Source organism: Leptodactylus fuscus, chromosome 1, assembly GCF_031893055.1.
Source record: "Leptodactylus fuscus isolate aLepFus1 chromosome 1, aLepFus1.hap2, whole genome shotgun sequence".
Classification (NCBI taxonomy): domain Eukaryota; kingdom Metazoa; phylum Chordata; class Amphibia; order Anura; family Leptodactylidae; genus Leptodactylus; species Leptodactylus fuscus.
In genome coordinates, this window is record NC_134265.1 from 26,292,886 (window position 1) to 26,305,434 (window position 12,549).

The following is a 12,549-nucleotide window of genomic DNA, read 5'->3' on the forward strand; positions in this document are numbered from 1 at the left end:
CAGCACGCATGCTGTCACAATGCAACACTGGTAAGTGTTAGCAAGTGACTTGTTTTCACAATTGACACCGGCAGTCAATGTGTAATGTCCCGGTACTGCTCGTCCCATTCCCTTTAATAGTCCTTGCAGACCGAGATGGTATGGACAGTTGCATATAAGGTAAAGAGGTATCTCCCCATACCTTCCTATATATTTAACCTATACAGTATTTCTATTTCACAAGAGCCAGCACACATGGGGTTCTATTAATGCACCATGTTGTGGATGTTTTGTGAACTGCACCTGCCTATACTTTCCATTGTAATTGATGGCTGTGCTAATGTAAAGGAGTGTCCAGTATGATCAGGTGACCTTCAGAACCAATCAAGCTCCCTTGATTGGCCTGGAGGAGGAGTTGAGTTACAGCCCTCCCTAGAGAGGGGGTTGGAAACCCGGTGTTCTTTGCTCTTTTGTGTGAAGAGATCTACACGTGTGGAGTTGAAAATGGCAGCCAAGCATCAGGGCACTTCAACCAGAGATGTCTTTTCCTCTGGGCTCAAGATTCTCCTCAGAGAGTGTTTTCCTCTGAAGCTCCAAGTCTGCAAGTACTAAAGTACAGTATACTGACCTGTTATCCATACATCTGGGACCTCCGCACATATATCTATGCAAGTAAGTCTTTGGGACAAATCTATATTTAAAGAAGCCCATAGCTAGTCTGACAGAATTTGAGAGTCTTCCGCTGTCAACACCCCTATCTCCTCTTCTACATATGTGTACCCAGTTTGTTGAGGACTAACCCCCTGGATACAGGCCATCTTTACAAGTATATACAAGTTTAACTACCCAAGCAACTACTAGTAACCAAGCCCAAAGAATTCCTGCGCCAAGTTCCATCATCTGCTTAACTGGACACTGCCTGCAGGGATCACAGTATTGTATGTGAAGAATTACTCCATCTGTATATTTGTATTACCTCGTCCGGCTAGTAAAAGAGCAACGACTACCCCCGAGACCTGATTGTCTGTTGTTATTGTCAGGTACCACGTGGGAGGAGAGTAGTCGGGGACATCAAAAAGGATTTGTGCACATTTGGGATCAAGGGCCCCTCTACAAGCCGGCCACATCTGACATACTACCCATGACATCAGTCCTGGCCCTCCTGAGTGTTGCAAGCGTTTACACAAGCATGTGGTTTATGATTTCAGGCAAACAAATCCATTGCGTGGGAGGTATTGCACGACGAGGGCCTGTACCCATTATGCTTCTGAAAGGTTCAGGGTCTGAAGCCAACTGACTACCTGCTTCTCGTCATTTTCTCTAGGTGGTACCTCCAGCAGAATGTGCAGGATCCCATCTTTGCAGGGATTGTCATGTGACTGGATGAAGCCTGTTTTACCAGGGACAGATACAACCGCATCTGGAAGTATGTGAACCCCAAACCCCACTTTATTCACCAGAACCAGTTCTTTGCAAATGTCTGGGCAGGAATTCTGGGAGACGACACCTTAGGACGCTTTTTCCTCCCACCGAGACTCAATGTCAACAACTACCTGCCATTTCTGCAGGATGATTTGTCGGTGTTGCTCGAAGACGTGCCTTTGAACATCAGGGCAAGGATGTGGCTCTAGCAGGATTTTGGTCGTATCAGCCACGAACGATCCAACGACCGATGGCCAAATTGGTAGATCGGATGCGGTGGACCTGTGCTGTGGCCCCCTGCTGGATTTGACCCCACTTGATTTTTTTTTCTTGTGGGGACATATAGAGTCCATTGTGTACAGCAGTGATTTTCAACCAGTGTGCCACACATGGTCGGGTGTGCCGCGGGGAAAGTTCCCCAAACGCGTGCCAAGATTGGCACGGGAGACCTATTTTGCTGGCACAGCAGCCAGTCCCCGACGTTCGTGTACTTGTAAATGTAGACGGAGCGTCCCTTCACTGTTCTGCTAGAGCTGCGGTGTAGGACACGCCCCCTTCTCTCCCTGCCCACCAATCAGAGGTGAGCCTCTTACTGCACAACAGGATAAGGGCTCCTTGGACCTGCTGCTACACGTGAGGAGCTCCTGCCGTCTGCAGCCCTGAATAGGAGAGGAGGAGAGGAAGCTGAACAAAGTGAAAGTAAAAAAAAAAAAACACACCAGGTTAGTAACTATTCTTATTACTGTCAGGCATTTGGGGTTATTACTTTAGTTTTAGTAACTCCATGTGCCTCACATTAATAGCAATTAACCCCATCATGTCCCTCATATTAACCCCTGTGTGGCTCACATAAGAGTTAATAACGTGTGACATATGGGGGTACTATATAATGAAGATATTTACTTAATTATTACCTCCATATGTCTCACATATCAGTATCCCTTATGTAAAGCACACAGGGGGTTAATGTGAGGGACATGATGGGGTTCACTGCTATTAATATGAGGCACATTGAGTTGTAACCTGTAATATACATGACCAGACTTTTTATACACAACTGTGGATAAAAGTACAGACCTATACATTTCTAAGGACCCATATATACAGCCATTCTTTTTGTGGCTGTGTATCTGGGCCAAATTGAAGAGCTGAAAATTATAGAGCAGGTCCTATATCTGTCCTATACCTACCCTATATCTGTCCTATATATACCCTATATCTGTCCTATACATTCCCTATATCTGTCCTATACGTACCCTATATCTGTCCTATACGTACCCTATATCTGTCCTATACGTACCCTATATCTGTCCTATACGTACCCTATATCTGTCCTATACGTACCCTATATCTGTCTGCATTTGTGGCCCTGTCAATTAATTTTTAATGTTTATATCAGTGAAAACCACATGCGTGCCACTTGTATGCAGGAGGTGTAAGGCTGAGGCCCCACGTTGCATAAACGCAGCGTTTTTGTTGCAGATTTTGCTGCAGTTTATTTCAACCAAAGAATCAACCATTTAGAATCTATATTATTAACTATATGTATAATATGTACTGTTTTAGTGTCATTTTGTGCCATTTTGGTTGGTGGTGTGCCCCGGGATTTTTTAAGTGTAAAAAGTGTGCCGCGGCTCAAAAAAGGTTGAAAATCACTGGTGTACAGAACGCTTGTACCAAACCCGCAAAGAGCTTGTGAACCGCATCCAGACTGCATTCATCGCAGTGAGGGCCATGCCAGAAGTCTGAACATGTGCGTCTATACATCTCCCGGCGTTGCACTGCTTACATCGAGGCAGGCAGCCATAACTTCAAGCAATTCTTGTAAATAAGTAACAGTGGTTAAACTGATTTCCATTAAAGTGGTCTCTCTTCTACTTTTCTCCTTTCACATGGTGCAGCAAGAGATAGGAAACAGACATCTCGGTCTACCAGCAGCACCACAACGGTGCATTTCCGGTCACACATTCATTAATAAAAAAAAAAACGCTTCATATACCAGCTAAAGTTCACCCTGTAATTTTGTGTACTTACTTTCCAGACACCCTGTATAAACACATATGCCCCTTAGGGACACCAAAAAACCTCCGGCTTTTTTCAACTTTTGGTTTGCATCAGAAAGGCTGAAAGTCACTGGTAAAACCTACAGTAATTGTCTATGTACTACAGGTTTAAGTCACAGCAGGTGGATTAGACTGTGTGCCCTCAAGAGTAGACCAAACCAAATCCATCCAGTGACACACTGTGTCCATACCTTCTCCACTCCAACCACTCTGATGGTCCAGTGATTTAAATAGTATTATCCTTTGTGGTCTACTGGAGTAATAATCCTTTTTAGGGATGTCTGAGTAAGAAATGTGATCCCTGATGGTGTATTTTTTAATATTAAGATCCTTTGTGAGCTACAGGTTAATAATATCCCCGGAGTTCAGTAGTTACGTGACTGTCACATTATTGTTCCTGTTTTTAGAGACAGAGAGAAACCTTCATGCAGTAGTGTCAAAACAGATTGGCTGTTATGGATGATAACATATCGACTTTCTGCTTTAATTTATTCGGTACAATATATTATTTACAGTATTCCATTCTGTTGTAAATATATTCAGAAAGGCCCCTCATGTTACTGAGGGGGTGAAGGGTGGGGGGGGGGTATCAATTATTCGGCAGAGAACATGGTATATAGCAATGGAAGAACTCAAGTGTTTCCCGCCAGCTCAGCTCTTGTGATTTGCTGTGCTCCATGAGTTCTCCACCCCACAATCCCGGAGCACCAGTATTAGGATTTAGAAACACAAGGCACAAAGGGTAACCCGGAGGTTCGAGAGTATGTCCAGCACTAGGGTAACACCGTAAGTACACGTCCTTCTTACCAAACATTTCCGCTCTGGTTTTAGATAGTTTAGCATATAACAAATTGGCATGAGTTAGTTCATTTTCTCCCACCACGAGCAAAATGGGACTTCTGGCTTTCTCAATAGGAAGTAACGAATCCAGGTTTGCCAGCTCTTTCGGCATATGGCTTTCATCAATGTCCCACAAGGAGTTTAACAAACTTACTATTTCTTGATAAGGACGGCCTTTTATTGTTAGATGACCATAACGGAGATCCTGGCCAGATAAACAAGAGATCCCATTGATACAGATTGTAGCTACAATTTGAGGTATGAAACACGCCATGGCCAGAGCTATCTCAGCCCCTTTACCGAGTCCTACAACTCCGACTCCACCACTTGTCACCTGAATGAAAAAGATCAATGACAAAAAAAATACAAGAAAATAGTAAGACATGTGGTTATAGTAATAATTTTGATAACCTATCCTCCAGCCACAATATTTTGTAGCAAAATGTATGGATTTCTATTAGAAGGTTGATTTTGCTTACCTTCGGATGATTAGCAAGAAAGTTAACAGCTTCCTCGAAATAGTGAAGATCAATATGGTCCAGAGTTTTCGGAAGATCATAAAAACCAAAGTAAACCAATGAAAAGGCGGCAAATCCACGACTGGCCAAGAGAAAAGGTCGAACCTCTTTAAGACCTCTAACAGCACTAAATATGTCTATAACCCCTGGGAAAGGACCATCACCTATGAAGAGAGAAAATCAAATAGATCTCTGTCCCCCACTCTCTGCCTTTGAGAGTCATCACAATGCTTGTAGAACAAGTTGAGAAGCTTGAAAATAGTCACAGGTCCATCAACTACAAAAATATATAGGGTGGTTTCTTGTCCAGTCTTAGGTTCTGGTCTCTTAAAAGGGGGTTGTCCGGGCTTAATTTTTCTTTTCTTTATGGCCGATCCTGAGGCCAAAAATATCTGATTGATGGGCCGACACCTGGCTACTGGACCGGTCTCCTAAATGGAGCTGCTTCCAACATCTGTCCAGTACATAATATATGGTTAGAAGCAGAAAGCTCCATCCATGGTCTAGCAGTCCGCCACCTTCACTGCAGCTCAGCTCCCACTGAATTCAGTTGGAGTAGATTTGCAGCGAAGGCCCAGGCTGCTATAAAGTGGACGGAGCTTTCTGCTTCCGGCCCCGTATTGTTACGTATAGCAGTACGATCAGTCCAGCAGTCATTCTAGGTTTATGATGGACTGGGTCGCCCCGGCCCTAGACCTGCTCCACCCATTGTCTAAAGAAAGTGACAAGTGGGATGCAGGAGCTGAAATGTGTGCCAAGCTGAGGCATAATGTTGACCACCTTTTAGGCAGAGTGAGGCTGTGGCCCAGATTTCCTATCTAGTTCTACACTGTTCATCCTGAGGAACTCAAACAACCCTACGCATTTTCAACATTGTTGACTGAATGGCTATTTCTCCCAGCTACCCTATACACATACATGCTTGTCTTAGCCAAGTGTGTATATGTTTTTAATAGGGAGACTAGAGAACTACTGCCCATACAGCTGTCTCATTCATACATGTGAGTGCTCAACTAAGGAGCAGCAGCTTATCTCCTTAAGAATAAAAAGATTGGTCAGTAGTGACCCCATACACATTAGTTGGTTGGCTGATCCCACCAGTGGGCTTGGCCAAAAACCATCTGACTTTTATAGTCTGCTCGACGCCAGGCACTTCTGGTGCTTTTTATCCGAGGGAGAACAATAGAATTGGGGCTTTCAAAATGGCCATACAAATTGGATACTCAGCTTCTTTTCACAAAGTGTATGAGGGCCTAAAAGGGGAAAATTCCTTCCCAACTCCAAATACAGCAATGACATTATTGAAATTTTGCTTTAGGTTAATAGAATCCTAACCAAACCAACCGTGATCTTAATGATTGTATTAGCTACATGTATTATAGGCTAGAAACAAAAATATACAAACTATTTACCAGGAGGAAGGAATAAAATTCCTCTGATTCTTCCTTGCCTGACCATCAGTTTCTGAACCCCAGGAGCCGCGAACCATCTTTTGACACTTGTAGTTGCAACAGGAGGTGTATCAGGGAAGGGATTCAATTCCAGATGAATGTAGACATCCAGGTGAACATGTAAAGGACTTCCCATCATGTCACTTTTTGTAAGTCGTTTGAAAGGGGTGGATGGCTTCAAAGCCCAGAACAGACCCATTGGACACACTCCATGTATGTCTCCATCAATGGCCGGTGAATGCTCCAGGTCTACATTTCCCTCCGTATCACTGACATAGAAGGCTCGAGAATAAAATATCTCCCCAGTTTCATCTTGTAACCAAGCTCTCATGGTTATTCGTTGCTGTGGCTGAAGACCACAAACTACGATTTTCACAGCTTCATCTACTAGAGAGGTCTCGGGGGTGGCTTTAAGGCTGATCGTACCTAAATAAGCAGAAGAGTATTAAGGTAAGAATTATTTGAGACTAGACATCAAAATACCTTTAATAAGATTATGAATAAGTATACATTAAAATATTACTCTGTTGACTTCAATAAAATTGGGCAAGATAAGATGTCATGGTGCCCATGGCAGAGGCTTCAGAGTTCTCCCCTACTTGATCCCTAGTGCAGTATATAAGCTGTTGGAATAAGTAATTCAATGTATGAGAGTCCATCCATCCTTTCCTACCAGTCCCTAATGTATGCGTACTTATCTATAATACAAACTCACCCACCCGCCATATCGTCCATTTTCTTTAAGCCCTATCCCTAGTAGATCAACTACTGTATTGACTCCATTGCTAACTTCCAAATCTCTCCCATCCTAGCGTCAAGTCTCATATACAACCGTGAAACATATGCACATTAGATATGCCTGCATCCGAAAATGGCCTGCCTACAAAATCCTAAGTATATTTTTTCCCGTGTAGTGAACGCGGTAGCAGGAAAAAAATCAAAAGTTCCGAATATTTTTTTTTTTTTTTTTTTATACTGTTTCGCCTTTCATAACAATTTGAATAAAACGTGAACAATGCAATAAACATTCCCAAAAATGTTACAACTAAAAAGTATACCTGGCACCCAAAAAAGAGGCCCTATGCATCCCTGTACACGGAAATATAAATAAGTTACGAGTAGGGTTGAGCCGATCCTGACTTTTCTGGCTACTTAGTGATTCACTACACAGCGTGGATTCTAACAATTCTTAGTTTCCATGCTGTATAGTGAATAGGATTGCTTTTAAAATCTGATCTCCGATTAATAAAAAAATCCCATTGACTTGCATTGGGATCGGAATTGGGATAGAGATCGGGTTCGAATGAAAAATGATCGGAAATCAGATTTTAAAATCGATCCTGTCAAGATAAGCAACTCCTGGAAAACAACAAATTGTAGCGATTTTACCACGTTTAGAATTAAAAAAAAAGAAACTCTGATAGGATCACTGCTGCCTCCAGATGGGGAATTGCATCAAAACAGGGTCACAGCTCCTCCACAGGCAACGCAGAGCATAGCACCTAAACAGATGGGAATATTATTCTCCCCCACACAGGGGTGCAACTATGAAGATGCTCCATTCTCTTCTGGGGGAGTTCCATGAACAGCTCAGCAAGTGTGCGGTATCACAACAGCTGGAGTGCCAAAGGTTACTGTTCCGATAGCGTTCCTCCTTATGAGGCAGATTTATTTCTGCAGCCCCTCCCATTCCCCTGAAACTAAACCTAATGCAACAGCCAACGAGAACTCAGATTCATGCAATTTAATGGCTAGGCCCACGCAATGACTTTGCCCGTGACCAAAATACCGTCATTTCACCCTGCAATTCCTTCACTCATGTTAGCAAATGGAGTTACATTTCGACCCTGAGAAATGTTCGACTATTTTGCAACTAGAAGTTACGGTTGCGGCACAATGTGACCCCAATTACTAACATCAGTGAAGGAGTCGCAGAACGACATATAATAAAAGTTGATAAATAAAATTATATATAGGGGCCATATGGCAGTCTGAGGCGATGACCTCTGGGGACACCTCCCAGCATAAATGGGGGGGGGGTGCAGTATTCTTGTATTAATCGGCGGCTGCCTATTGTATAATTCCAATAGGTAGCGGTTGATATTTTACTCCTGTTCTCTAGCTGGCGCTGTACGTTACATCATGATGTGGAAGAACACCAGGATTCAACATCTAGCGTATTGTATTGCAAGAGGAAAGAAAAAAAAAAATTTAAAAAAAAATAGAGCCATATACTGTGGGTGGAGGGATGCAGTTATGTACTGTGTGGGGGCCAAAAAAAAAGCGGGTTGTATACTGTGTGGGGGTGAATTATTTGATCTGTAAATGTCCTGCATATCCTAAAATTTTAATCACGAAACCAAAGAGACAAGTCGGGTATTTTTTTCAGAAGGGGAGGGGCACCTTTCTGTAGTTTGCCTCAGGCAGCAGGCAGGCTAGGTCCATCCTATATATATACTCCAAAATGGGGCCTTTGGAAAACACAACTAATTCTGCAAAACACAAGTCACCTATAGCTACACTGATACAAAATTGATACCAGTTACAGCTTTGTATTCTGGAACTGTGTGATGCTTAGTCCAGTCCTGTGATTGAGCCCTAAGTGGAAGTCATTTATAGTGGATATAGGGCAAGGGGTCAGCAACCTTCGGTACTCCAGCTGCTGTGAAACTACTACTCCCAACACGCTCCATTATCTTCCATGGGAATTCCAAGTACAGCAGAGCAGGTACGTATGCTTTGAGTTGTAGTATTACAACAGCTGGAGTGCTGAAGGTTGTCTACCCCTGATTTAAGGTATTGCACCAGCCTCTAGAAACCTTATATACTACAAGGTCCCATACTACCTTCCCTACAATACTAAGCTATGAATGTTGCTGAAAATGCAACTAAAGTGATATGACTGTAGTCAGAAACTAGTAAAGAGAAATAGACTAGAATACTGAAATTGCCATAAACCAGTATACATGGGGATATCGCCATACCACAAACATGTAATTGCCAACCATTTATGTACATTAGTATATAATTCCCACTTATGTGGTGTGGGGTCCAACTGTATACATATGATATAGATGTATATACCATGTACGAGATAACACCTCTTCAAGGAATACTTCTGCCAATAAAAACTAGAACTGTCCATTTACATTTATTGGTAACTCTATACCCACTTATACTGCTAAGAAAGACAGAGAGAGTATAAAGAAGGGAAGAAAATAGAGATGAGCGAACACTATTCAAAACAGCCGTTTCGAATAGCACGCTCCCATAGAAATGAATGGAAGCGGCCAGCACGCAGACTTTCCATTTATTTCTATGATGGTTACTCCTGCGCTGGGGCCAGATTTACCATAGTTATACCATTTTGGGGAATGTCTACTGTTTAGACAACCTTTTATTTAAATCAGAGGTGAAACCGTGAAAAAAAAAAAAAAAACGGTTTGGCACTTTTGGCGTTCAAGAAAAAAAAAAATTTAAGTTGACCGGGCATTTTCAGACACAGGGATACCTAATGTGTATGTGTTTCATAGTAGATTTCTACTTTTATATGTATTCTAGGGAGAGGAGGTAATTTAGAACTTTTTTTTTTTTTTTTTTAAACTATTAGCCCCAACTACGAGGCTTGAACCTGTAATCATTTGATTGCAAGTCACATAGACGGCAATACAAGTGTGTTGCCGTCTATGGGAGATTCTGTACATTACTATTGTGGCTGGTCATAGACCAGCCGCAATAGTAATATTCCTATGACAGGCCTGGGAACCTTCAGTAGGCTCCCGGCTGTCACAGGAACAGGTTGTCTCCTGTGACCTCACTGCGCAGGGGCCAACCTGCAACTTTACAGGTATGGGGCCAGCGGGGACATTATACTTTGGAGGGGAAGGGAGGGCAGGGGTGTCTATTAAAGTATTAATGCCCGTGATCAGAGAGCACTCTGATCACGGGCATTAGCTTCGGGCCTCTGCTGATACAGTGGAGACCCTGTTGCATTATCTTTACATATCCAGCATCCGCTGTCATAGTACGGCAGATGCTGGGGCATCGCTCCACTCCTGTCGCTGCATGAAGCCAGCGGCAGCAGGAGCGTGGCGATGTTGCAGTCCTGCTCCTCCCTTCCCCACCGTATAAGACAACCCCCAGATGATGCTGGAAAATACGGTAACATATAAGCAATAATATTAAGTTATACCAGCTGCAGAATAATTCAGAGCCATGTAGGTAATAAGGAAAGACCTAGCAGCTGTCAGTGGGTACAAAATTTTTCTGTTATAGGACACCACTGAGAAATATCACATACTATATGTCATAGTAATGGGAGCGGCTGAATTATATGATGCAACATATAATAGTAATCCACATACTTATCCGGATACAGACTGTATATACTCCTAAATCCCCATCTACACATGAAAACAAAAAATACAATAATCTGGTGCAGTATTCCTCTAACATATCCGTTCTCTAAATGTGTTGGTCCCTGATATGGAGGTCATAAATAGATCATTAGATGCCATATAAAGGAAGAGGAAATAATAACAACATAACTTTTCCGGATACAAACCCCCTCTTCTTGAGGGGAGGTCCTTGGAGGTACAAAAGTCTGGCTGCCAATCTGTTCCATCACACCAAATTACCCCCAGCCGCAAGCACTGGCTCAGAGGCACCATAACACCCAGAATGGCAGTATGCTACATATAATAACCCACTCCCCGGGACACCCCCCAGCAAGAGCCCAGAGACCAGCCAGACCAAAACCGGAGTTAATCCTAGGGAAAACTAACCATGTTTCCCCACCACCGAGAATTTAACCCAACTCAAAGGACCCCCACCCTGCCAATTAAAAATAACCTGTATATGGTATGGGTATACACAGTATGACCTGTATACAGCCATGCAAAATTACATATAAATGATTAACCTTAAACTATCCCCAGCATGATCAGTATTAGCACAGAGATGGAGGCCTATACAGGGATTATCAGCACAGTCTCCATTAATATCACCACACTGTATATCTGATATCAGGCTGTCCCTCTCTCACCTCAGACTCTCCATTACACGTCACCTCCCAGCTCCACCATAGACAGCCCCTCAGTCCCCAGGACTCATGTACAACCTGCATCATACAGTAATAATCTATGGCAGGGGTCTCAAACTCAACTCAGCATGTGGGCCGCAGAGCAAGATCCCAGCCAGTCGGCGGGCCGCACCGTGGCAAATTTAGCTCCACCCACTTTTATGTTGACTCCGCCCATTCATTTTTCATGTGCCCCCACACTGTATAATCCTCCTACAGTCAGCCGTAAACTATATGTCCTCCCTCCATCTTTCCCCCAATTACGTATACACCCTTCATCTGCCCCCAGATTCAGGTCCCCCCATCTCTGCCCCCAGATTCAGGTCCCCCCATCTCTGCCCCCAGATTCATGTCCCCCCATCTCTGCCCCCAGATTCATGTCCCCCCATCTCTGCCCCCAGATTCATGTCCCCCCATCTCTGCCCCCAGATTCATGTCCCCCCATCTCTGCCCCCAGATTCATGTCCCCCCATCTCTGCCCCCAGATTCATGTCCCCCCATCTCTGCCCCCAGATTCATGTCCTCCCATCTCTGCCCCCAGATTCATGTCCTCCCATCTCTGCCCCCAGATTCATGTCCCTCTATCTCTGCCCCCAGATTCATGTCCCCTCCATCTCTGCCCCCAGATTCATGTCCCCTCCATCTCTGCCCCCAGATTCATGTCTCCTCCATCTCTGCCCCCAGATTCATGTCCCCCCATCTCTGCCCCCAGATTCATGTCCCCCCATCTCTGCCCCCAGATTCATGTCCCTCCATCTCTGCCCCCAGATTCATGTCCCCTCCATCTCTGCCCCCAGATTCATGTCCCCTCCATCTCTGCCCCCAGATTTATGTCCCTCCATCTCTGCCCCCAGATTCATGTCCCCCCATCTCTGCCCCCAGATTCATGTCCCTCCATTTCTGCCCCAGTGTCATGCCGTTCTCCCCCCTCCCTTTGTCTGCCTCCAGTGTCATGAGCCCCTTCATTCCACCTCAATGTTTAAAGAGGACCTTTCACCATTTTGCCCACAGTCAGTTCTATATACTGCCGGAAAGCTGACAGTGTGCTGAGTTCAGTGCACTGTCGGCTTTCCCGATGTGTGCCCAGTGTGAAGAGCCTACGGTCCGGTACCGTAGCTCTTCTATGGTCAGAAGAGCGTCTCTGACACTCAGTCAGAGACGTCCTTCACAGCACAGCCAATCGCGCTGTACTGTGA

The 12,549-nt window shown here is 44.1% G+C and overlaps 1 protein-coding gene across 1 annotated transcript; it reads right to left on the reverse strand.

Annotated features, from left to right (window-relative positions):
• Positions 1-4,053: 4,053 nt before the first annotated feature.
• On the reverse strand, positions 4,054-6,999 carry LOC142197170 (acyl-coenzyme A amino acid N-acyltransferase 1-like). Its single transcript, XM_075267324.1, has 4 exons — positions 6,993-6,999; positions 6,235-6,699; positions 4,784-4,986; positions 4,054-4,638 (listed from the first exon to the last, which is right to left on the reverse strand). Exons 1-4 carry the CDS (start codon positions 6,997-6,999, stop codon positions 4,054-4,056), a joined length of 1,260 nt encoding a protein of 419 aa, XP_075123425.1.
• Positions 7,000-12,549: the final 5,550 nt, after the last annotated feature.

Bases quoted from the DNA above. Each gene is read 5' to 3' on its own strand.
- LOC142197170 (XM_075267324.1), bottom strand. The intron at 4,987-6,234 runs GTAAATAGTTTG...CTCTCTTCATAG, and splicing joins AATTTTATTCCTTCCTCCTG to GTGATGGTCCTTTCCCAGGG. The intron at 4,639-4,783 runs GTAAGCAAAATC...TTTTTCATTCAG, and splicing joins TTCTTGCTAATCATCCGAAG to GTGACAAGTGGTGGAGTCGG.